The sequence below is a fragment of the Brachyistius frenatus genome, unplaced genomic scaffold (assembly GCF_029030835.1).
Source record: "Brachyistius frenatus isolate BFR_SWC_R1_liver_20210118 unplaced genomic scaffold, ASM2903083v1 Contig_34, whole genome shotgun sequence".
NCBI classification, from domain to species: domain Eukaryota; kingdom Metazoa; phylum Chordata; class Actinopteri; family Embiotocidae; genus Brachyistius; species Brachyistius frenatus.
Window position 1 is genome coordinate 256,196 of NW_027210633.1, and position 24,546 is coordinate 280,741.

The following is a 24,546-nucleotide window of genomic DNA, read 5'->3' on the forward strand; positions in this document are numbered from 1 at the left end:
TGTGCCCTTTAGACTCCCAAGATCAAGCAGCTCCTCCGTAATGCGAAAGTTATCGTCAACTCCCCGCAAACAAATTAACAGCTGCGCGGCGTCTGTGCTCTCATCACATGCAATCGAGTAGAAATCAAGTGAGAAGTAAAACACAGTCAAGTGCAAATTTCATGTGTGGGCCATATTCCATTATATTTTTAGAATTTGCCGCGGGCCAATTAAAAAAGAACCACGGGCCGCAGTTGGCCCGCGGGCCGTAGTTTGGACACCCCTGGTTTATGCCATGAAGGAAATTTGTGCCGCACACACGGACCAAACACTGTAGCGAGCTGAGCGTATTTACATTAAAGCCAGATTCACACAAAAATCTAATATGATTTCAGAAATAATGTCAAAAAAAATATCATTCTTGTTGATGGTTCACAGAAAATGGACCAAAATAAGTAACTCAAGGTGTAACAACATGTCGCATGTCACACCTGTGCCGTCTCCCCACATCTCTCTTCCATATCTCCACTACTGCTATCAAATTAAGAATAAATCCAGAATGAAGTCCTGTTCTTTTGTTAATTTATTACAGAAAAAAATATAAAACGTGAAACACATTTTGAGAAGCGGACCCAAGTTTAAATAGTAAGGCATGAAGTCGTCACTTCCACTTGTAAAAAAAAAAAAAAAAAAGTATCTGTAAACTGTAACTACATTTCACGTGTCAGTTAAAGTGTGGAAAGTATACGACCGAACCAAACTCTCCGTGCACCTACAAGCTTTAAGGAGTGAAACTATGGTTGTACATCTGCTGGCTTGCTGCAACGAAACCGGAGGCCGAGTTCACTCTTCTCTTCTCATATTGTTAAAACATACATTCATTGTTCGGGTACAGCAGTGATTAATTAAGATAACCCTATAAAGTGATTAAGAACAAACGTGACTTTCTTTCCAAGGCATGGTTTTGTTCAAGGCGGTCCGGGCCGGCTCGCAGTGGACGCGGTCGTCTGGTTCTCTTGAATCTTCCGACTGTTCAGTATGGACTCAATGCGGAGCGTGAGCTACGAGGGGACACGGTTGACACGTGAGAAGGTCTGCTCGCACACGTATGTGCCGACATGCGAACACTCTCACATATGCACAAATGACTCACCGATTGTTGCTGTGTAAGAGAATCCCGAAAGGAGGCCTGTATTTGTTCCTGCCTCTTCTCATCGAAGAGCTTACATTGCTCAGCTTTGGTCTTCACCACGGCCTCGGGCAGGTGGGGATACTGCTGCCGCTGTGGCATTAAAAAAAAAAAAAAAAAAAAAAAATCAAAGACTTTCAACAGCTGATCTTAACTGGAAAGTACTTCTGACATTGAGCATCATTTTATGAACTACTGTGTTAACCAACACTTTACTTTGAGTTCTGCTTCATGTGTCAGTCAACAGATGGCCATCGCTAATTTGACTTCTCAAAACTGTCACACTCAATAGACTGAGAAGTTCTGACATTGTTATCAGCTGGCAATTCCTGATGACAGTTTTTGTACCCGTAACCAAAATTTGCCAATGTCACTATTAGGGTTTCTATTTTTTCAGTTCATGGAATTAAAATTAACAGTAAAATAATATTTAAAGCACTTTCTTTGTGCGACGTTGTTGTCACTACGCTGAAAACGTATCCTCATTTTGAATACTTTCATTTACCGCGTGACCTTAAGACCCTGAAGGGGACATATTATGCCCATTTCCATGATTTCTATTTCATACTGGGGATCCTCTGGAATACCTTTGTATTATTCACAGGTAAAAAAAAATATATATATATATTTTTTTTATCTAATACTGGCCTGTTATGCAGCCCGACAGTTAATCTTCCATCTGAAACAAGTTGTTTTAACTCCTGTCTGAGTGTATGTAAAGTTTAAAACTTTACATACATTTACCTCTTTTATTTATTTGAACTTTGGCAACATTTATTATGAACATCTGCCACTGTAACATTATATATTTGACAGAAAAATATGATCGGTCCTCTTTAAGGTCACTCACCAGTTGCAACATGTAGTCCTCGATGGGGTGATACCTCATTTTCTGCAGCGACACGAAGGCGACTGAGACATTTTTTCTGCTTTTGTTAAGCAATTCCTGCAAAGACATTTGGATGTGATATGTTGTTGAAATCACAAACATTACCAGCAATAATTCTGAGAAAAAGGTTAGAAAATGATAGCCGTCTATACCATGAGCTCGTCATTGGTCATCATGTCCAAGGTGTGCTGGCTGGAGTTGACGGGATGGCTGGTTGGGTTTGACTGAGGGAAAAACACAATGACGCACATTTACATACAGTAAACCCACGTAATATAATGTATGAATAAGAACATCTGCTCTTGATCATTTCAGTTTTGCACCGTGCAGCTCTTTACCTCGGCCTCATACTCGGCCCACGCAGCTTCGCGTTCGGCCTCGCTGAGCTCCTCCTCTTGTTTGTGGTCCAGCAGGGACTCGTGCTCGTGGTAAGACACTATCTGGTCTTTACAGGTTTCTAAAAGCTGTGCCAAGACCATATCCTGACAAACAGACACAAAAAAAACTCATTCAATACTGCAACTTTTAACTACCGTCATGTTTTTATGGCATCAGAGTAGAAACCTGAAGATAAAGACGGTGACGTCACCTTCGGTAAAACGGAGCTGGGTCTCTTGCTTTTCCTGGAGTTTGGGTCGTCCAGCAGGTCTGGCTCAAACGTGTAAAGTTCAGTCAGTTCATGAAGAGTGAAGTGCCTCTCGATCTGCTGCTGATCAACCACTCGGTTGGACAAGGACTGCTTGGTCACCTGCCGATCGTAGATCTTCTCCTCCATGGTGCCCTGGAGATCAAAAATGATCAAAGTATTAAACGGAGCTGCAGCTAATTTATGTACATGTGCATAAACAAAATCCTGCAAGTAGCCTATTAATCAACATGACTTTCAATTTAGCAGAAATGGAATTAAATTTGAAAAAGAGCCTTTCAAGTCAAAGTTCACTATTTAACATTCAGTCTTTCTCGCCTGCATGTTTTGAATGTGCAGATCTGGGATATCATAGATTTAAGTCAGTGCTACAGTGCCAGTGTGACTCCACAAAATGAAGCACTCAGGGTATGTGAGTGAGCACATATTAGTGAATGTCTCCTCTACATTCATTAGGAGTGGTGCACCACCACAGAAAGAACAAAATTCAAAAATAAACATTGTAATTTATCCTTAATGTTATCTAAAAGTTAAGTGTCCACGTGCTTTGAAGGTAGTGATTACATTTAGAAGAGATTTAGAAGGCTTTGCACTGGAACTGCAACTTTAAACAAAACTTAGACCAAAACAGCAACAGATATGGGACAAAAGCAGAAATATCTATGGAAGCATCGAAGCTGTTAAAATCATAGCGGATACACAGTGTGGGAACACAGAGGCGAGCAGCAGCAGCATAGAGTGATCGTTTCTCGAAACTTCTCACATTGTTTTCATTAGAATATTTTCTAACTGACCAAAAAAAACTACCCAGGGTTTGTCAAGAAAAACAACAAACATTAGAGGAAGATCATAAAGAAATTAACACAAATGTACAGTGGTGTGAAAAAGTGTTTGCCCCCTTCCTGAGTTCTTATTTTTTTTGCATGTCCGTCACACTTAAATGTTTCAGATCATCAAACAAATTTAAATATTAGTCAAAGATAACAAGTAAACACAAAATGCAGTTTTTATTATTAAGGGAGAAAAAAAAATCCAAACCCACATGGCCCTGTGTGAACAAGTGTTTGCCCCCTAAACCTAATAACTGGTTGGGCCACCCTTAGCAGCAACAACTGCAATCAAGCGTTTGCGATAACTTGCAATGAGTCTTTTACAGCTGTGGAAGAATTTTGGCCCACTTATCTTTACAGAGTTGTTGTAATTCAGCCACATTGGAGGGTTTTCAAGCACGAACTGCCTTTTTAAGGTCACGCCACAGCATCTCAATAGGATTCAGGTCAGGACTTTGACGAGGCCACTCCAAAGTCTTCATTTTGTTTTTCTTCAGCCATTCAGAGGTGGACTTGCTGGTGTGTTTTGGATCATTGTCCTGCTGCAGAACCCAAGTTGGCTTCAGCTTGAGGTCACGAACAGATGGCCAGACGTTCTCCTTCAGGATGTTTTGGTAGACGGTAGAATTCATGGTTCCATTTATCACAGCAAGTCTTCCAGGTCCTGAAGCAGCAAAACAGCCCCAGACCATCACACTACCACCACCATATTTTACTGTTGGTATGATGTTCTTTTTCTGAAATGCGGTGTTACTTTTACGCCAGATGTAACGGGACACACACCTTCCAAAAAGTTCAACTTTTGTCTCGTCAGTCCACAGAGTATTTTCCCAAAAGTCTTGGGGATCATCAAGATGTTTTCTGGCAAAAATGAGACGAGTCTTAATGTTCTTTTTGCTCAGCGGTGGTTTTGGTCTTGAAGCTCTGCCATGCAGGTCATTTTTGCCCAGTCTCTTTCTTATGGTGGAGTCATGAACACTGACCTGAACTGAGGCAAGTGAGGCCTGCGGTTCTTTGGATGTTGTTGTGGGGTCTTTTGTGACCTCTCGGATGAGTCGTCGCTGCGCTCTTGGGGTAATTTTGGTCGGTCGGCCGCTCCTGGGAAGGTTCACCGCTGTTCCATGTTTTCTCCATTTGTGGATAATGGCTCTCACTGTGGTTCGCTGGAGTCCCAAAGCTTTAGAAATGGCTTTATAACCTTTTCCAGACTGATAGATCTCAATTACTTTCTTTCTCATTTGTTCCTGAATTTCTTTGGATCTCAGCATGATGTCTAGCTTTCGAGGATCTTTTGGTCGACTTCACTTTGTCAGGCAGGTCCTATTGAAGTGATTTCTTGATTGAGAACAGGTGTGGCAGTAATCAGGCCTCGGTGTGGCTGGAGAAATTGAACTCAGGTGTGATAAACCACAGTTATGTTTTAACAGGAGGGGGCAAACACTTTTTCACACGGGGCCGTGTGGGTTTGGATTTATTTTTTTTCTCCCTTAATAATAAAAACCTTCATTTAAAAACTGCATTTTGTGTTTACTTGTGTTATCTGTGACTAATATTTAAATATGTTTGATGATCTGAAACATGTAAGTGTGACAGACATGCAAAAAAAAAAAGAAATCAGGAAGGGGGCAAACACTTTTTCACACCACTGTATGTAGCAGAACAGGACATCTGTTTATTTTCTGTTAATCAATTGATCATTTTCTAATCCCTCAAATTTATCTTGTGACTCTGCAGCCACCGGAGGAGCTCTGACCGCCCGGCAGGGAATAACTGACTGAAGGTACATAGAGCAGCTCAAAAAGCCTTTCACTTTAAAACACACACTATACTACCATGAAGTTAATCACCAGACTGAACACATTTCCGTTAACATTTATCAAAACAGTCATATTTTTAACAATTATTATTGAAGACAGGTAAGTTTACCTGAGCCAGGAAGCGGTACACAAACACTTGCTTCAGTTGCCCGAAGCGGTACACTCTGTATACGCTCTGTATGTCGTAGGAGGGATTCCAGGAGGCATCGAAGATGATGACCCTGTTAGAAGCCACGAGGTTGATGCCAAGTGACCCCGCTCTCGTTGAGATGAGAAACAATCGGCCACTAAAATAAAAATCAGAAGAGAAACATTGTCAGGACTCTGTCAAACTTTCTGCCCACATCTTATTCCAGTGTAGTAAATATAAAAGACGTGACAGCCAACTTTTCTGTACCGAACATTGGCAGCGTTGTTGAACTCATCTGCCCATTTCGACCTTAACGTTGGACTCATGGTACCATCGAGACGATAGTAATCGACGTTTTTAATCCAGCTGCCCGCTGTTAGGACGAGGAAGGAGAATAACCAGTCAGACATGTTCTAAATGATTTTTAAATTTTCATTTTTCTTTCCCATCAACAGAATGATACCTTTCATTGATGGGTCTCTGGCTCGGTGATAAATCTGAAGGAAATTCTCAATTATGTCTAATGAGATCAAGGACTGACTGAACACAAGCCTAAGAAAGCAGAAATGGATTTAGTTAGACGTGAGACCGTGCCAGCATATTTGAAGACCACTTACAGTGCGTCTCTTTAAATTAGCTTCATATCAGAAGAGAAACATACACTTTATCGTCCAGGTCTTCAGCCATTTTGAGGATCTCAAACAAGAGCACCATCTTCCCGGAGTGCTCCAGGACTCCGGCGTCACTTTCAGACAGCAGATTCTTGAACCAGCATTCATCTGGACCCTGAGACCTCAGACCGATGGTTGCTTTCAATCCTACAACCAATATAAAGCACGGTAAACTGTAGTCGCACATCGTTTGCAAGCTACAGGGTTGAAGTATTAGTGACAGAAGGAGCTGTAATACCTTTCACTGCTGGGGCACCTGTGGACACGTCAATGATCATCGCAGTGTTGTCAGTGCTACTCCCTTCTTTTCCTGCGTTCTCTTTCAGTCCACTACAGCAGTCAAAAAAAAAAGAATAACATGTCACCGAGTGGCTTTAGAAAATACTCCCCTATCTCTTTTGGTTTGGTTTTTTTTCACATTTTGTAGAGTCGATTAACTTCCTGCCATCAATAGTCAATGCCTAATTTTAAATATTTTCTGCAGACTTGTAATTTACTTATGATTCAACCCTGTTTCTTTGGCTTGACGACGGCTCTACAATTTGCATTTCCTCTACCTGATTCACCTGGTTGAACACGGCTTTCCAGGCACATAAAATATATCCTCAAGTGTGAGCCACTAGAAGTGCTGAGGCTTTCATGAGTGACAGATGAAGAGATAGTAATTTGTTAGGGTGTGTTGTTGTGAACGCTGCAGACCTTACCTCTCAGTTACAGGTGTTTCGACATTTCGCCACAGAGCTTCTCCTGGAACTTGATTCTTCTTGTCAAAATGTTTCGAGGATAAAAAAAAACAAACAACAACAACAACACAGGCATTAATCACAATGTCATGCCAGAATAATAAGGAATCAACATGCAGTTAAGGAGATTTTTTTTGGGGGGCAATTTAATTGCCCATTAATTTATTTATTGAGTCATTTATTGCGGCAGATTCGGTCTTCCATATTTGGCCTAATAAATGCTATAAATCTTCAAATCTAATAGATGGTAGTAAAATTCAGTTGTGACAAAATATAGGCAAAATACAATGACTCCATATCACAGATCACATTTAAGAGGTACCAGTTATCCTCTGGAATACGCAAGTACTTGCTCAAATATAATACAGCAATCAATTCTGGAAATATATCCGGACATACAGTATATAGTGGTAGCATCTGTAGATTTACAAAAGAGGAGCGGACTATTGGTCTTTTAGTCGTACCTTCTTGTTTCTGCCGATGCAGCTGAGCTGAAGGCACCACGGATGAGCCCAAACCCGACCGAGGGCCTGAAAGTCCTTGAACAAGTTCGCTCCGATCCTCTGCTTTGCTTTGTTAGCCAGGGACCCCACACCTGAAATGTTAGTCGCGTCATCAGTGAGACAGTTATTGTAAACACCTTCATTCTGGGGGAAATCACACCGATTCTCCAATGATTATTTTATCTTCCTCACATAAGTTCATTACTGTACCTCTACGTACAAGAACAGACCGTGGAGACACATTCTTACCGGTGACATGGTCCAGGTAGAAGCGGTATAACTTGTACTGAAGTGGGGAAATCCTCACTGCCAGCACATACTCGTGTTTGGGAGGCAGAAACTGGGTCAACTCGGAGTAATCTCTTCTCTAGGAAAAATGAAAATTGTGTTGTGAGAGACGGAATATAACAACAATAAAGGCACGCAGCTGGCAGTATTTTCTTTTACCTGCACACATCCAGCCAACATTGCGTGAAGAACATGCGCTCGCTTCTTCATGATTCGGACGTCTTTCGGCGTGGAGTCAGCACACTGGCCGTTCTGTATGGGGTTGATGAAGCGGTTTCGGAATTCTCTCCGTGAGCCCAGGAGATTCTTCTTGATGAAACTGACCATGCAGTGGTCTGTGGGAACAAAACATGTCGTCTCAATATAAAATATCTGTCAGATCTTCGTGCATACGCTTAGTTTAGTCACTTCGATTCAAAAGTGAAGACAAATTTGTTATAGCACTGCAGTATTGGTTTATTAGTGACATTTTAAAGTACTAAGATATTAAGATACGACTCGTTATTTTTATATATACGGTGTCTCATAAAATCTAAACAAACAGCCAATCACTGTCAAACTCTAATCACCAACCTCAAGAACAAAGAGTTAAACTCACATGACGGGGGAAAAAAAGGACAGAACAATTTCAGCAAAGGTTAAAAGACAAAGGTCAGCCTAAGAAACCAAACGTTACGTTTGTTGTGTTTCAGGTTGCCAATTCTCGTGTCTATGTAATGTTTTGACTCGATAAGGGAACCCTATTCAGAAACAGGAAACCATAGACTGCAGGAAACGCATACAGTTAACTCAAAAGATGAATCCGTCAACAGCCTTCGTAGTTTAAAGGCACCAGGACTACAGCAAAATTTCAATGTATACTAGGACGTAGTATGTTGAGAACGATGACAATGTCATTGCTCAAAATAACACATGCTGTTTACAATGGGGTGACTTCAGAAATGCTGTTCTTGGATTATGTTCTCCATCACCTCAAGCATAGCTTGACAGCATTTATTAAGACGCAGTGGTGAAGACTTACACTCAACAAGGTTGTTCTGCAGTGGTGTGCCAGTGAGCACCACTCTCCTCTGGGTCTTGATGGCGTTCATTGCTTTGGAAATATTGGTCGCTTCATTGCGCAGGATGTGCCCCTCGTCACAAACCACAAAGTCTGGACCTGAAAAGAAAAAAAAGCAACTATGAAGGAATGAAAAGTAAAACACGAAGCATTCTGATAATATCCTGCCATTACAAAGTCACTGCACCTGGATCCACCAGTATGCTCTTCAACTCCTTCTTCAAACCTTCATTGTTGTTTATTTGGGCTAATGACAGGGTGCGGTACATGTCATACCCCATTATAATAACGCCGCCTTCTCTCTGCCATGTCTTCAGAGTTTTGAGGCGCTCTGGGAGATGCTTTATTGTAGCCAGTTCTGTGACCTGTGAAATATTCATATGTTTGAACTATAACCACATACGGACATGTGTGACTTACAACAAATCTGAAGCACAAAATGTATTACCGGCCTCCTGTGATCGAACACATTTTAAATTCTTTGCGTACCCTGACTTTATCTTTGCCCATGTTCTTCTGCCACTTGTTGAACTCACTGACCCAGTTGAGGATCGTATTAAGTGGACACACGACCAAAGCTGTTCTGAATTTCAGGACTGTTGACAGCAGCACAGTGTGGAGGAACGTCACCACCTATGAAATAAGACAACTATGAATATGGAAGCACAAATAAAGAGTAATAGAAATATTACAAACATACAGCAGGTTAAACGGACGTATCAGCAGAGAGTGATGTTTAGCTCAGGGAATGCTTTATCATTTTGGGCTAGTAGCAATATCTGATCAGATAAAACAAATAAGATGGAATGAAAGTGAATGTGCGTGTATCTTCACCTGCAGAGTCTTTCCAAGGCCCATGCAGTGTGCGAGTAAACAGCCTGATCCAGACGAAGAGTTGGCCTTCTTCACAGACTCACAACAACTGTCCCAAATAAACTGGACACCTGTTGGGAGAAATAACAAAAAGAGAGCAAGTCAGGTTTAACAAGCTACACAATTTTTGGGAGATTTATGCATTCAAACTCATTAGAAGTTGTTATACAGTGTCTGAAAAAACTAAATCTAAATGTGTTATTAACATCACCAGAAACTGTATTGCTGCTATTACTTACAACATGCCTGTATTGTGGATCACAATAAAACAATGTCCTTTATAGTGCGAGTGACCAGAGAGCACAAACTAACCGTCCACCTGGTGAGGCTTCAGTCTCGTCACCAGGTTCCTGTGGACCTGAACAAGAGGCTGCCTGGTCTCCTCATCCTGATCCAGGACCAGCTTGGTTGTGATGGGACACGGCACTTGAGACAGCTCATCCGAAATAACAACTATCTGGAAAACAATGTGAGACAGTGAGTATTTTGTCTGTTCGTACCCTTAAAAAAAAACGTAAAACAAACACTTCCTCAGTAGTTCTACTGTCAGTAAGCCGTTGTTATTCTGTGCAGGTATACTTGTGTCATTAGCAGATTCTGCTGCAGAAATTTGAGAGCTGAACTACTGTAAGCCTCCATTGTAATCACCAGAGAACATTAACGGGCTGTTTGCAGTACCTCTCTTCTGTCCTCCATCTGCTGTTCCCTATCTGCCAAACGTTTGCACCTCTCCTCCTCCTCTCTGAGGGCTTCCTGCGTCTCAGCACGGAGATCCACATCTTCAATAATTTTGCGGATCTTTTTGCGTCCTTTGGGGGTGCCTAAGATATCGTTTCCATCCTCTTGATCGCTCTGCTGAAATACAGAACAATCGATGAGACACCGGAGCCGCCTCTCTTTCTGATGAGCATGAGATGAGGTACAGACGAGAAGGATGAACAGATATAAACAGATGAGCTGATGTATCATCCGCTGCTACCTTTTCACTGCTGGAGTCCGACAACCAAATGCAGGGCACTTGGTTCTTTGGTTCTTGACTACAGAGTGTTTTCTTAACCTTTGGCGTTAATCTGGAGTTAAAAACAAAATACAAAAGTTGAAAAAAAGTATACGTAGATAGTATATACTACTGTCTACGTGTGTACTCAAAGTGCAAGCACTTCAGTATTAGTACTGCAGTAATGTTATTTTTTTTTTTTATTATTATTATTTTTTTTTATAGTACTCTATTAATCCCCGAGGGGAAATTTCTTCACTACAGCAGGGGGACTATCAGGGGGGAGCTGCTGCAACAGGCTGCCACTAGTGCGGCGCCAGGTAACCTGACCTGAGGTGCATGTTTTTGGATGTTATGCAATATTTCAGAGGTACATTTATCACTTTGTACTCTAATACATGTATTTTTAGATTCTAATATTGCCAGTGTGACAGACAGTAATATGTTAATGTAAATATGTCCAAATATCAAGATAGAAATGCGTCAAATGCAAGACCGTTTTAAAAAATGTACATCTTAACAGCACCAGCTGTATACTATAGACAAATAAAACCAGCAAAGCAGCATAGATGTGTGACTGAATAATTCTGTACTCTTGCATAAATTATAATTATGAATGCAGGACTTGTACTGTGTATTTGAAAATGTTTTATATTTTAAGCTTTTTCTTTTTCACGGCAGATATTTTCACACACTTCTGCATTTGATAACATTTCAGTAAAACCAGAGAAGAATTTGACAGGAACAGAAATTGAAATTTAGATTTAGAACAAAAGAAAAACATTTTTGGGTTCTTTTACTGTCAAAATGAATGTACCGTTTGAGTCGGTCTTCACCAGCCTCATCTTCTGAATGACTCAACTCCTCGCTCATCCCAGCAGCTTCATCCATCTCATTACTGATGACGTCACTTTCACTATCAGCTTGACAGAAATCAAAATCAGACATTAGGGCGAGATACAATAGGTATTCCCTGTTCAGCCAGATCAGTTTCATGTCAGATGTGTGCTTACAGCTGAAGAGGTCTCTGCTGCCTCTTCTCTTGTGCTCCTTCTCACTATTTGGCACGGCCTTGTCATCCTCATCGAGGGTGAGTTTATGGCGGAGGAGATGGTGCCTGGCGTTGGGTTCATTAGATGTGGTGTCAGCTGATTCTGAAGCCAAGTCTTCTCCTGCAGCAGAGATATTCTTCTATCATTACTTCCCCAATTTTACATCCCAGTGACACAGAAGGCGCCTGACAATAAAACTCTGAAGCACACATCACACTCAGCGATTAATTAAGACTAAAACTGGAAAATGATTGTGCTGATTAAGAGCTGCTCAAGAGAAAATCCAACGTGTGAAAAAAAAAAGACTTACCATTATCATCTGATCCATTATCCTCATTGCTTTGCTTGACCTCCTTTTCACCCTCCGACTCAGATTCATCCTCCTGCGTCTCCTCATCCGAAGAGACATCGTCATCCGAGGAGTAGTTGGCTTTAATTTTGGCCAATAGCAATTTCTTAGCGATTCTTTCAAAAGTAGAAAAGAAGGAAAAGGCACCTGAAGTTCATTTCATGATCAGTAACATCTTCTTCAGCTGGATACAGTTATACTTCAAGGCAAAAATCACAACAACATGCAATCACAAGAATAAAATCAGTGTATAAGTGCAGGAAAGATGCCAACAGGTCTTTTGCTGATGGTATTAAAAATAATTTACTATAAATCTGAGCAGATATCTTCAGACAGCCACTTCAGCTTGATTCACATTAAGTGTCACCAACTAGTCTTGAAACGATGAGCCAATTTAAAACTCTGCAAGTCACAAACCAATTAAAGTAAACAAAAAGATACCACAAAAAATACAAATACAAGAGATATTTTTAAGATTAAGATTTTATTTCAACAAACAAGTATTCTTCACAGGAAACCCAAAACAGAGACATGCTCTCCTCTTCTCCTGTAGTTTGTTCTCCTTTGGCAAATAGGAAGTGATACTTGCTTTTGTTTTTCCTACAATACGTTTTGCTTGCTTGAGTCTGACAGACATTTGTCAGTTTTTTCTGTGTGAAAATGAGAATTATTTTAAATTCATCCAATTCCTCGAATCATGACAGCTCAGACTTAAAGACCAACAATCTTTTGAGCTGACGAAAAGGCAACACAAGTCATGCTAGCAGCCAATTAATGCTGTCTTAAAAGGGGGACAAAAAGCATGAGACACAAAAACACCAAAGCCTGCACATAACTATTTACTCAGGATGAAACACTACAACTTTTTTTTTAACTCCTTTAACCTACAGCGGAGTAAAAAAAAAAAAAAAAAAGTTTTTTTAATTACGAAATAATGCCCATAATGAGATCAAGTTCACGATTACAATGACTGGTTAAAAAAAGTCCATGGTTTAAATAACATATGGTGTTTTGAACAATCAATATGTACATATACGCATCTACCTATTTACTCCTGTCATTACAAACAGTTCATATAAGACATAGGTCTGGCTCCATTTAGTTTGCTGCATCCTGCATTAACATGATCTCAAGTACAGGTCCGATCCTGATCTCAAAGTGGTTATTAATGCAGGTTTGGGGATATTTGATAGCCGCCATTTTCACTGACTCTAAACCCGACGTCCAAGCAGGAGTGTATTGTAACAGATGTACAGTCGAGAGCGCAGTAACGGATCAGAGCCTTGAATCTATTCTGATATGTTTCAACTCGGGGGAAAAAAGGCGCAACAGAAAAAGCAGAAACACTGAAGAAAAATACTGTCACATAATGAATCTAGCATTTTTACCACTGCTAATAGCATGCTGTGTGGATTTCAAAATAATATATAAACAGTCTTTTTCACGGTTTCCCCATCAACCACAAACAACGTAAACATTTCTGCTGACCATTTTTTTTTTTTTTTTTTTTTTTTTTTAAAGCTAAAGTTGTGCTATCACTACAGCTAACAACAGACTTTACGAGAGAATAAAATACAAAATAAAAAAACGAGTTGTTGCCGATAATATCCCAGATTTAAGTGAGTGTTGCCTAACAGCACTGCAATCACTGCTGTGCTGTCAGGAAATCCGACCTGGAAAAAAAAACACGAGAAACAAACGTGTGTCATTAGAAGGCAGAGTGGGAGTTTGGTCTCTCTTTGCATTTCAACACTTGTCGTTTCACAGCCCACTCAGTTCTCAGATATCCAAAGTTTAAATCAACATTCGAATGCACTGACCCAGCAGAACTGTTTAGATCTGCAGTACTTCACAGCTGGTTCATCTGTTAAGCAGGGTTTAAGTCTCCGCAAGTTTAAATACGGTAACAGCTTATTTATTAGTTTTAATGGTCAGCAGTAATATTTACTCTGTATATGGAAAGAGGGGCAAAACATAAAAAGCACGGGTATAGTTCCAACAATGTTGACAGTATCTCTTTGGATATTTGGAGTCAGCCAAATAAATGAATGTAAATATGGAGGTGTGCAAATTATTCCAGTTAACTGGAAGTTAATTGGAATTTAATTAAATTAATTTAATTGGAAGTTGTTTTCTGGAAAGAAAAGCATAAAGCTTTGAGTATAGACGCATTATGACAACCGGAGACAGCTGCATCTCCAGGTAGAGCTGGTCACAAGGTAAATATCGCACATATATATATATATATATACTACTGCTGGCCGAGAAAGCAAACTGCCCACACACATGAAAGGCAAGAAAACAGAATTTATTGCCTTTTGGGGTACTAATAGCAGGTAAAGAGGAATAGGTGAAAAAAGTGGAAAATATGTACGAGATGTCAGAGAATCTCTGAAAATTACGACCGTCAGAGAAACAAAAAGACACTGAAATTTTAAAGTATTAAAGTATTTTTCCAAAGGAAGCAAATCCTGAAAATAGACATATTATAGTAGTATATAGTATGTATGCAATTGGATAGAGTGTGATCCAAAGCTCTAAGATCACTTATATTTGTGCCTGTCAGTTATATCTGTATTTTAATTACAACACTAAAAGAAGCAGACAAGAACCGAGGCCAGTACTGCATGTGTGAATATTAAAGGCAATATTATACGAGTACCCATAAATATTACTGGGAGACAAGAAAGCTCACAGACCGCTCCACCCAATATTGTCAAAAACTACTTTTAAATATCGAAACATCATCCTGGCATCGAGAATGTTTTTTGGAAACTGTACCTGGGTCTAGTCTTTACAAGTTTTACTTGAGACTCTTGACAGTCAATGAATCCATTAATACCCTGATTCAGTGTGATGTCTGCGTGTTCACGTGCTCTGACTTATTCACTGGTACAAATGAGCACTCAAATCATCTAGTGAGTGTCAACCTGCCGTTAAGCCTCCTCTGATTTAAGGGATGGTCGGCGGCCCAGTAGGACCGTTTCTATTTTCTGAAGCTGCATTAATAAACTTGTCTGTAAAAACTAAAATGGAGTCTTTGCACAACAGACTGCATACCAGGTTAACGTCATATTATGTTATTGTAAAATGTATCATTCTTCATTGTGGCAGTGTGTCAATACCAGAGTCTTGATGTTGATGCAAAGCACCACTTTACAATACAATAAGGATTTCAATCGAGAAGCAACACAAATCACATCTCCTGCGGTTTGGTGTAAACTGTGTTATTTGCACAAAATTAAAAGAGAATGGGAAATAAATTGTCAGCTGACGGTGTTTGGAGGAGAGAGGCTTTCTGTGTTTTCAGAAAAGACTCTGAGGCTTGGAAAGTTTCCAATTATTTGTTCGTTAGACTGTGAGAAAAGCACTGTAACAAATCCTTAGACTTGCAGTTCTCTATACCATCATCATCTTTTTTTTTAAAGTGTTAACCTGGATTCTGACATAATGCACCAACACTGCAGTATTAAATATATGCCCATTTGTGAAAACGCAGCCTCAAGTTATGTGCAGTAGAAAGATTACAAAATATATTTTGTGACTTCAAGTAAAGACAATAAAATATAATGTTAGTGCCTAAAAGAATGCAAAAGCCAAATAAAAATGTATCTTAAGTGCATTTGCAGAGCCATGTGCTTTTTTATCGGATATTTTATTCAAAAGTCAACCATCTGCCATCTTATAATAATTAGGGCAAAATCTAAATGTCACGCAACAGCTGTGACACATTTAGGGTTAATTTAACAGCAGACAATCAAAAAGGTGAAGCATACATGTTTTATACACACAACTTTGCAAGCCTTCTATTCCATATGTAACAAAATAAATATTGATATTCAGTATTAATACGTTATGGAAAATGAAAACCAAATACTTCATTGTTGTTTTTTGTGTTTGAAAATGTAAATGTGTGCAGCGGGCAGGTTTCAAACATTATATTTCACCCGTAAATAACTATATTTCATTTACTTAAGTTAACGGCGCTAGAAACAGATAACAAACAGCACGCTGAAGCTCAACACTTTCTAAATATGTTGGAATACTGTCACTGAAAAAAATCCTGTGCTGCAATAACAGGCTGACCTGGAAGGCAAAGTCAGTTTCATTCAATGTTATAGCTTGTGCTCAGACCTCTTCAAAAAGAAACTGGATCAACTGTAAGGTTTCCCATTTTGTATCGGCTAAGTATACCAGGGAGAGATTACAAGTATGGTATAAGAAATAATTTATTGAATATGTATCTCTTGCATTTACATTTAAACAAGATACTAAATAAAACACAGACAAGCTGAGTGTGTTGCTTATCATTCACACTGTGTCTCTAGTATTTGTATTTGACTGCTGGGGCTCTACTGCAGCTACGCTTCGGTCTTGTTTGAATAGACTGTAACTGTGTCTTAATGTCGTGGGTGTTTCTAGATTTTGCAGAAAGGCCAGGATTTGAAGTCGCAGCCTTTCGTCCACATCTAGGTTGTTTTACAAACTCTACGTCTGAGCTTTTAGAGCCGTACCTATTTTCGGGATCATCATCATCCTCTGCTGCCCATGAGGGCCCAGACTGCTCCTCATCTCCTACGAAAAATGAGAAGCAAACACCTTTTTAATTAAGCAAGTAGTGTTGCTCCAGTAGACATAACATACGTTGTCAAAGAATGGGTGATTATAACCACTGACGAGATATACTGCAGGTCCAGTTATAAATATCAATATATCATCATCATAAGAATAATAAGACTCACCCGATGAATGACGAAACGATGCTGCCAGTAAGGCCACATCTTCTGTGATTGGCTTCATCTTCTGATCACTTCCATCACTCGCAGAGTCGTCATCATGGTCATCCTCACTTGATGAGGATGATGACTCCATTGGCTCCTGCCGAGATTTGGCCTTCGACTTCCCAGCTTGTATCCTCTGCTTTCTTGCCACACCTTCCTCTTCTCTTTTGACGAGGTGAGGCTTCCCTATTGACCTCAGCGTATTCAAGTGTTGGATTTTCCTCTGCGAGTCTTGATCTTCGCTTGAGCTGTCCTCAGTCCCGCTTTCCGGTCGAGCTCTTCTCTTGCTCGAGTTGGAGTCAGGAGAGTGGTCCAGCATCTTGCGTTTTCGCCGCATGTTCTCCGGTGAGATCGGCGTGTTCTTAGTGAGCCAGAAGAGACATTTCTTGGCAACCTTAGTTGGCGACGCTTTACCGCCGTCTTCGTCGCTCGGTGGCTCATCTGAGCTTTGCGTCATCGCTGCTCGCTCGAGCAGAGCGGCAGGGACTTCATCCGAGTCAGAGTCGTCTCTTGCTCTGCTCAGACTTTGCTCTTCGGTGGTTTTGGCGGGAGCTGTTTTAGGGCTCCCCTCAGGATCGGAGTCACTGTCACTGTCCCCTGCAGAGAGAGACGTTTTGGTCTTGACATCACTTGGTCGGCGTAAAGGCGTCGTCTTCACGCGAGGAGACCGTCTGTTGCCGTTTTCCTCCTCTACATACAGAGAAGCACTCGAGCCGTCATTGCTCATCTTACCAGTTTCTTCATCCTCTGATACATGTTTCCCCTTTGACTTCTTTTCCTTCTTGTGTAGGTCTTCCTTCATCTTTGGGGCTTCAGAGGAAGGCTCCTGCTCCATAGCCACAGGTGTAAGCTGCACTACCAGTTTTTTAGTCATGTCAACCGTACTTTCAGAAGGCTTCAGGCCGATCTTTTGCGCTCTCTGTCTGGCTTCATGCGAATCTGAATCCATGTCCTTCCCAGGGCAGTCATGTGGACTTCTCCCAACTATGAAGCCCTTAGAGTCAGAATCATTATCGTCCATATGTTCGGCTGCCAACTTCTGCAAGTTGCTCAAGCATCTTTCATCAGAAATGTCCAACTCCATGTCTGCTTCTGTTACAAGTGAATCAAATTCATTGCTAAGGAACTTTTCCCAGATGTTCAACACATCCAAGTCAGTGAACTCTTCCTTAAGGCTATCCTCCAGTGCTGTAAGTGACTTTCGCAAGCCTTTGACTACGGACAAAAAAGAGTTCAGATACAGATTACGAACGTCCGGTGTTTGTTTGTTTGTTGTCACAGTATGAATAAAATTTACAAACGTTTGGTTTAAGGCATTTGCTGAGTCCACTAAATGTTTGGCCTTTTTGGTAATGTCCTTGGGAATCTGCAGTGTGCTATAGTTGAACACCACATTCCCATCCATGCCGGTGTGATCCCATTTATCCAGGGGAATGTTTTGTGGCGAGTCTGGCAACATGTGGTACAGGTCCGATTTCCCCGGCTCTACTCGGTTCCTCCGGCGCTGCTGATGCCACAGACGCTCCATGTTCTCCAGGACGCTGTCGCACGCCATCACCAGGTCAAAAAGGGGTTCTGGGCTGCACACGTAGCAGTACCACTTGCTCTCCAAGATGCCGGACAGTTCCTTCCTTCCCAAATTTCGGAGAATGCACTTTTTGCAGAAAGCATTACTGCAGAAGTCACAACAGATCAAGTTGCCGCCTTCGGCACACCACCTGCATGAGGAAAACGTGAGACATGATAAATACAGCTGATAAAAGCCGAGCACACAGTGAGCAAGGGGAAATGTTTAGAGTTCAATTAAAATATGGAATACAACAAATCCTACCTGCACTGCTCATCCATTCCATCGCCATCCTTGCTGATGTCATCACTTGAATAATACTTGTAGCACGACTGCCGAAACAAAACATTCAATTAGAGACTGCTTGGACGAATTACATAAGAAACATGGAGAATAATTTCTTTAAAAAAAAAAAAAAAAAAAAAAAAATCAGTTATGTTAATTGCGTGCTGGTAATGGATCCTTTAAATGATTAACTTCAAATACAGCAACGTGTTTGGCAAAAACAAAGAATCTTCATAATATGAATTATTTTTGATGACAGCAACTGTTGTGTTTTTGACGGACAAATTTAGCTCAGTATAGGTATTATTTATGAGAATATAAAATGACTGGCTGAGCTGCTTAAGTGCACACTGACTGCCATCTGCTGTCAGATTCCTTTGCATTTTTACATTTGCATGCATTTCTTTCATCTATGTAATATTAATAAAATCAGGAAAATCCTTCCTCAGCGTGATGCAGAAATGTTAATTCATGCGTTTGATACTTCGAGGCTTGATTATTGTAATTCCTTGTTGTTAGGATGTCCAAATTACTCATTAAAAACGCTGCAGTTGATCCAAAATGCTGCAGCAAGAGTACTGACGGGATTTAGCAAGAGAGATCATATTTCTCCTGTTTTAGCTTCTCTTCACTGGCTTCCTGTTAAATTAAGAACAGAATTTAAAATTCGCCTGCTGACTTGCAAAGCTCTTCATGACCAAGTTCCATCTTATCTCAGAGATCTTATAGAACCACATCATCCTGACAGAGATCTTCTCTCTTAGCCTGCTTGTGGTTTCCAAAAGTAGAATGGGAGGCACAGCCTTCAGGTTATTCTCCCTGAAAAAGGATTTTTTTTTTTTTCCCCTCCTAGCTTATGTGGGAATTGTTTAATTGTTGGGTTTCTCTGTATAATGTTGTAAAGTTCTGCTGTGAGGACATTACTGTGTTCAGTGCCATGAAATAACTTGTGTTGTGATTTGGCGCTATATAAATAAAATTGCATTCAATTAACGTCAAATATTGAGTACTCTAAATAAAATGAATGGATTTGCATTTGGGTATGTTTTCCAAGGCCTCAGGCTTACTATGTTGTCTTAATGGTCAGAGACAATAAAAGGAACAGAATAACCCTTTTAAAATGAAGAATTTGTTTCGGACATATCTATAAGTAGACTCACCTTACAAATCAGTACTTTCAGAACTGGGTGCCGAAAGAAGGAATCCCTCCGGAAGTGGTTAACTTGTCGGCCACATGCGGTGCAACACACAATTCCCATGTGTCCAACTGCTGGGAAACAGCAATTCTGTCATTAGCAACAACATAAATATGGTTTGCTGCATTTGCATCTTGCTCGATATTTACTTAAATCCACCACATTTTCCTGGTAAGACGTACATGAGCGAATCACTTGTCAGAATACAGAAACTTGGCAGTACAGAATGAAAGTGAGGCACTAGCAGATTTTTTTTTTTCATTTTACTGTAATATTTTCAGACAAAGCAATCAATGAACTGACAAATGCCTTCATTTTGCTTCATGTATTGAAATTGCCGCCTTAGCTAATCATGAAGTTGGAAGCAATTTAACTGCAGTAGCGACTCACCTCCACGTCTTCTTGAAAACTCTTTCCGCAGCACACTAGATTTGCGGCTGCGAAACTCCGGACCCCTGAAATCATCTCTTCCATTGTCAACTGGTTCAGGCCTGACCAGAACAGTTCCTGTAAAAACAAAACACAATAAACTCAAGATATCCCGTGATGATCAAATATGTCATCGAGACCCAAAGCAGAGGACAGACTTAACGTTCTCAGACAGGCAACACATACTAAAATACACAACGCATTTATAATGACTGAACTGTGTCAACCTAAATGTTGTTAGTCTTAAAGTCAGTGAGACGTACATAAAGCTGCTTCAGAACACACTTTGCCAGATGCATCCTTCCAACATTTCCACAGACACAAAAATGCTTTTGCTACACGGTGCTGAAACACAGTAAACACAGTTTATGGGGCGGACTGAAAAAAATCCCGTCTGGAGTCGGAGCAGCAGGGTGACACTTTAAATCCTACCTTTAGGCAATCTAGTGACATCAAGGTGACCATTTGTATTGACTGGTAACTCCACATCCTCGCTCGCATTCGAGTCTCCAGATTCATCCAGTCCAGAGTGCTTGATGACAACTAAAGGTTTTCTGTTACATCAGTGAAACAGAAAGAAAAAAAAAAAAAGTAAGTTCAGATGTTAAAAACATTTACTACAGCCTGGCAACCCACTTGAGCAGTGGAGACAAATGGTGCGCATCATGACTGAAATACTTTACAGTCAGAGCAGATTAACAAACAATATTTTCAGCAATCATCTGCATTGAATATCTGAGTGTTTAATTTGGACTGTTTCATACCATGGTGCTGCTTTATCTATGCTCGCTTGGTATAAATGAAGAGTAAACCCACCTCCTTGAGTATTTGGTATCCACACCTGCCTGAAAAACAAGACAGTTTGTTGGTTTAGTTCTCGCTGGTAGTCATCATTGTCTCCGTTGTGTTCAAAACTATCACATTAATGTCCCAAAGCAGAGTGCAAAGAATTTCTTATTTTATCGAAGTCCATCATTTTTTCTCTCTTCCTATCGCCTTAGAAAGTAACCTGAAAACTGGCATACATGGTGTTTCAGTGGCACAGGTGCCTTCTGGGAGTTGACTTTGCAGGTTTTTTTGTTTTTTTTTACAGCATTTGTATTTGCAGCTTGCATTGAAACTTTTTCAAGAATTCAGAAGAGAATTGCCTTGTTTTCATAACCAGATTCTAATAATTCACACTTGACACATTGGCAAAAACATCACGGCCCCCTGACAGACAAATGAACAGTGTAAAGGGTCATCACTTAAATAAAACTAAAGGAACAGAAAAAAAATAAAAATCATAAGGTTTAATTGAGGACATGGTTATCCACTTTTATAAGGCAGGTTTTGCATGGGGGCTTGATTTATCTACTTATTACACAAATTGCTTGATTAGTTCTTTAATCTACGCTGATTTAATCCTGCTTTAACACTTTAGGGAGAACCTGTTGGAAATTTCTGAATGTGACAAAATTTTCAGCTGGATCCAGCTAACAGCTCACAACATTAGTGTCATCAATGTATAAAACTTTATAAGGCATTAGACAAAAACACCCAAAACATGTCCACAAATGTTCAGTTACCTCGGTCTCAGTATGAGCCGTTACCCTCCCCCCAGAACAGCTCCTGATTGTCGGCCCTGTGAACAGAATATATGTTATATATACATGTAAATATGTTTGTAAAGCTTATAAAAAATGATGTTCCCATTACTCATGATCACATTAATGGAAAGTTGTACCATCAGCATCCTCAGACGTTGGTGCGCCATTGCTGTCCTCAATACTGGAATGAGCCAAGTACTCATGAAGCTTGTTGACCAGTACATTCAGCTTGCTGGTGGAGGTGCTGCAGTCAAGACAAAAGAGCACAGTTGTGACGCACTTATCAGTCAAAAATTGGTAGCTGGTGATCGATTAAAAATCCTGAATAATACAATATATAATTATGAATGATTAGGTGAATGATTACTAAAGTTAATTTGGGAGAATAAATCATTTCTGATGATAGACTATAAACATCAACTCAAATCCAGCTTTAGCAGCTACAACTCAACTTTTACTGTCCAATCCTGAACGTTTCACTCTCATTCAGTTTAGACTTTGGAAAGATCACGTTTCACAAAGTATCGTCTGTCAGCCTCCTAGAGCGAGTGATGAATGAAGCCAGACAACACTATCCCGTCTCAAAGGCTCACATGAACACACTCAAACAAAGTAGCTTTTCACCTAGTTTGCAGAGTAAAAAGTCTTAAAGATGACTCTGTGCCATTAAGTGTGCACGTAAACCACGACAGTCAACCACCATGCACAAGAACAAGTCCTCCTCTACATGGAGTGCAGCCATCATTAATACAGCCGAATTTTCCCTGCGATGGCGAGTCAAACTGTCTGTTGTGAAAATGGTCTTTTACATGAACATATCACACATTAGTTAATAGACTAATGAAAAAGTTACCACAGGATATACAGACAGAAGTCAGACCTCCACAGCAGTGTTTTGTCTATCCTCTTTAGCAGCCTAGATGTGTTTGTAGTGTTACAAAAAAAAAAACACACAAGTCACACTGATATGTTTACAATGGACCTGCTGCTCATTTTATCAATATTGTATGATGGCAGTTGTGAAATGTTAAAATTGATTCAGTAATTGTTCACTGTTGTCAGTTGTAGTACTTTGTTGACTTTTGAGTCGGGCTGATAATAATGGGCAAAATCAAATATTATATTTTTAACCACTCAATCAAAATCAGTATTGCAGTGATATTGTAGGGTTGACTATTAGTGCTTTCACATAATTATTACACAGTGAGATTTTAGATTAATAATCATCAGTGATGTGGGTGTAATGACTAAGTGAGAAAAGGCAAATAATTAAAAAAAAAAAAAAACAGCTGGAACAGTTTATTAAATTCAAACATGACATCACTTCATGTCACGCTGCCTTTAAAACTAGGCAAGGACGACACTAATGTCACGTCACAATATTGGGATTTTTAGTATCCATATCTATTCTCAAATCACAATATTGATATAACATCAAAATAAGTCCCTGATTTTAATACCAACTTGTTTACATTTCACTTCTGAAACAACTCACTGGGAATTTAAGAAAAGAAAACAACACCTGAATGCTGTCACGGATATGGTCGCTGCAATTGTTAAATATATACTAGTATTACCAACAATAATACAAATTATACACCAGGGGCTGTTTTCTACATCTTTATATTCATATTTAAGTCTAAACTCCTCTCTGTTGAGGCTGGTTGGTTCCCAAAAGCAGGAGCAAGTAAAGCTGCTCTGCAGCAGCTGTGTGAGTCACGTAAGATCAATGTAAACTGTGGTGTTGACCCTACGAGGTGTAAAATAAATAAACTTTATTAAACATGATCGCTCAGTCCACGTGTACGTGTGTACGTGTGTACGTTAGCTAGGTTACGTCCACTTCACCCAAAGTTAGCTCCGATATTAGCAACCTGCCAGCGGCTCCGAGACGTCAAACATGCATTAACAACCCCTAAACTGCGATGTCAGCGCTTGTTAATATCAAATGATGACTCGACTAAATGTGAAGTATGTCTTGCTGGGACAAATCTGTGGTTAGCTTAGCTGATAGCTGATCCCGTTAGCCGGCCGCTAAACTGGCTCGCCATTATTATTGGAAACGTTAAACACGTCACATCGCACTTTCTTTTTCTTTCTCTTTTTTTTTTTTTTTTTTACCTCAGCGTCGCAGTAGACATGTCGCGAAGCCGGTGAACAACACGAGTCGTTCAAGTTGTTACGCTCTCAGTCATAATACTAAAATAATGAGTCGCTCATCGTCCCAAACAAACAGCGCGCGACGCTGCGGAGGCTCAAACTGACAACAATTCTTCTTCTTCTGTTATTTAACCGCGTTTCATGCTCACGATGACGTGTCGCTCACCAGCGCCACCGCCCGCCCGGGAGGGCTTATCCGCTGTTGTGTTTTGTTATCCCTGCCCATGTCTCCTCCCTGAAGGTTTGAAGTCTTCAAATGCTTTTTTGCATTTTGTTTATTGCAGGGGTGGCTTAAATTAAACACAACAGGAATACCCAATTTGTTTTAAACTGCTTCCACCAATTGTGGTACCATCAATACACTCATCATCTCTGTGGTGTATACCACCTGGTTTTGTGTCAGGATAAAATAAAAGTAGTTTCTTTTATGAGCATCATAGATCATTGAACCACCTTATCCATTCATTCTTGTATATTACTGATAGCATGTTTCCATTTCTTGTCCTCACAGCAGGAAACACTG

The 24,546-nt window shown here is 40.2% G+C and overlaps 1 protein-coding gene across 2 annotated transcripts; it reads right to left on the reverse strand.

The window, feature by feature from the left end:
- Positions 1 to 531: 531 nt before the first annotated feature.
- On the reverse strand, positions 532 to 24,107 carry LOC138622047 (transcriptional regulator ATRX-like). 2 transcript variants are annotated; one of them, XM_069700499.1, is made up of 35 exons: positions 23,985 to 24,107; positions 22,001 to 22,107; positions 21,843 to 21,898; positions 21,091 to 21,119; positions 20,707 to 20,828; positions 20,236 to 20,352; positions 19,810 to 19,916; positions 18,629 to 18,696; positions 16,759 to 18,515; positions 16,531 to 16,591; positions 11,978 to 12,132; positions 11,629 to 11,787; positions 11,433 to 11,538; positions 10,598 to 10,688; positions 10,297 to 10,473; positions 9,931 to 10,075; positions 9,580 to 9,689; positions 9,235 to 9,378; positions 8,933 to 9,110; positions 8,707 to 8,844; positions 7,845 to 8,020; positions 7,647 to 7,764; positions 7,359 to 7,489; positions 6,856 to 6,911; positions 6,390 to 6,481; positions 6,142 to 6,298; positions 5,944 to 6,032; positions 5,748 to 5,853; positions 5,460 to 5,637; positions 2,647 to 2,838; positions 2,396 to 2,539; positions 2,210 to 2,281; positions 2,019 to 2,114; positions 1,133 to 1,261; positions 532 to 1,040 (listed from the first exon to the last, which is right to left on the reverse strand). In XM_069700499.1, exons 1-35 carry the CDS (start codon positions 24,002 to 24,004, stop codon positions 948 to 950), a joined length of 5,676 nt encoding a protein of 1,891 aa, XP_069556600.1. In that variant the 5' UTR covers positions 24,005 to 24,107; the 3' UTR covers positions 532 to 947. The 2 variants fall into 2 exon arrangements, with proteins under 2 accessions (XP_069556600.1, XP_069556599.1); XM_069700498.1 differs by having other exon boundaries at positions 19,810 to 19,919.
- Positions 24,108 to 24,546: the final 439 nt, after the last annotated feature.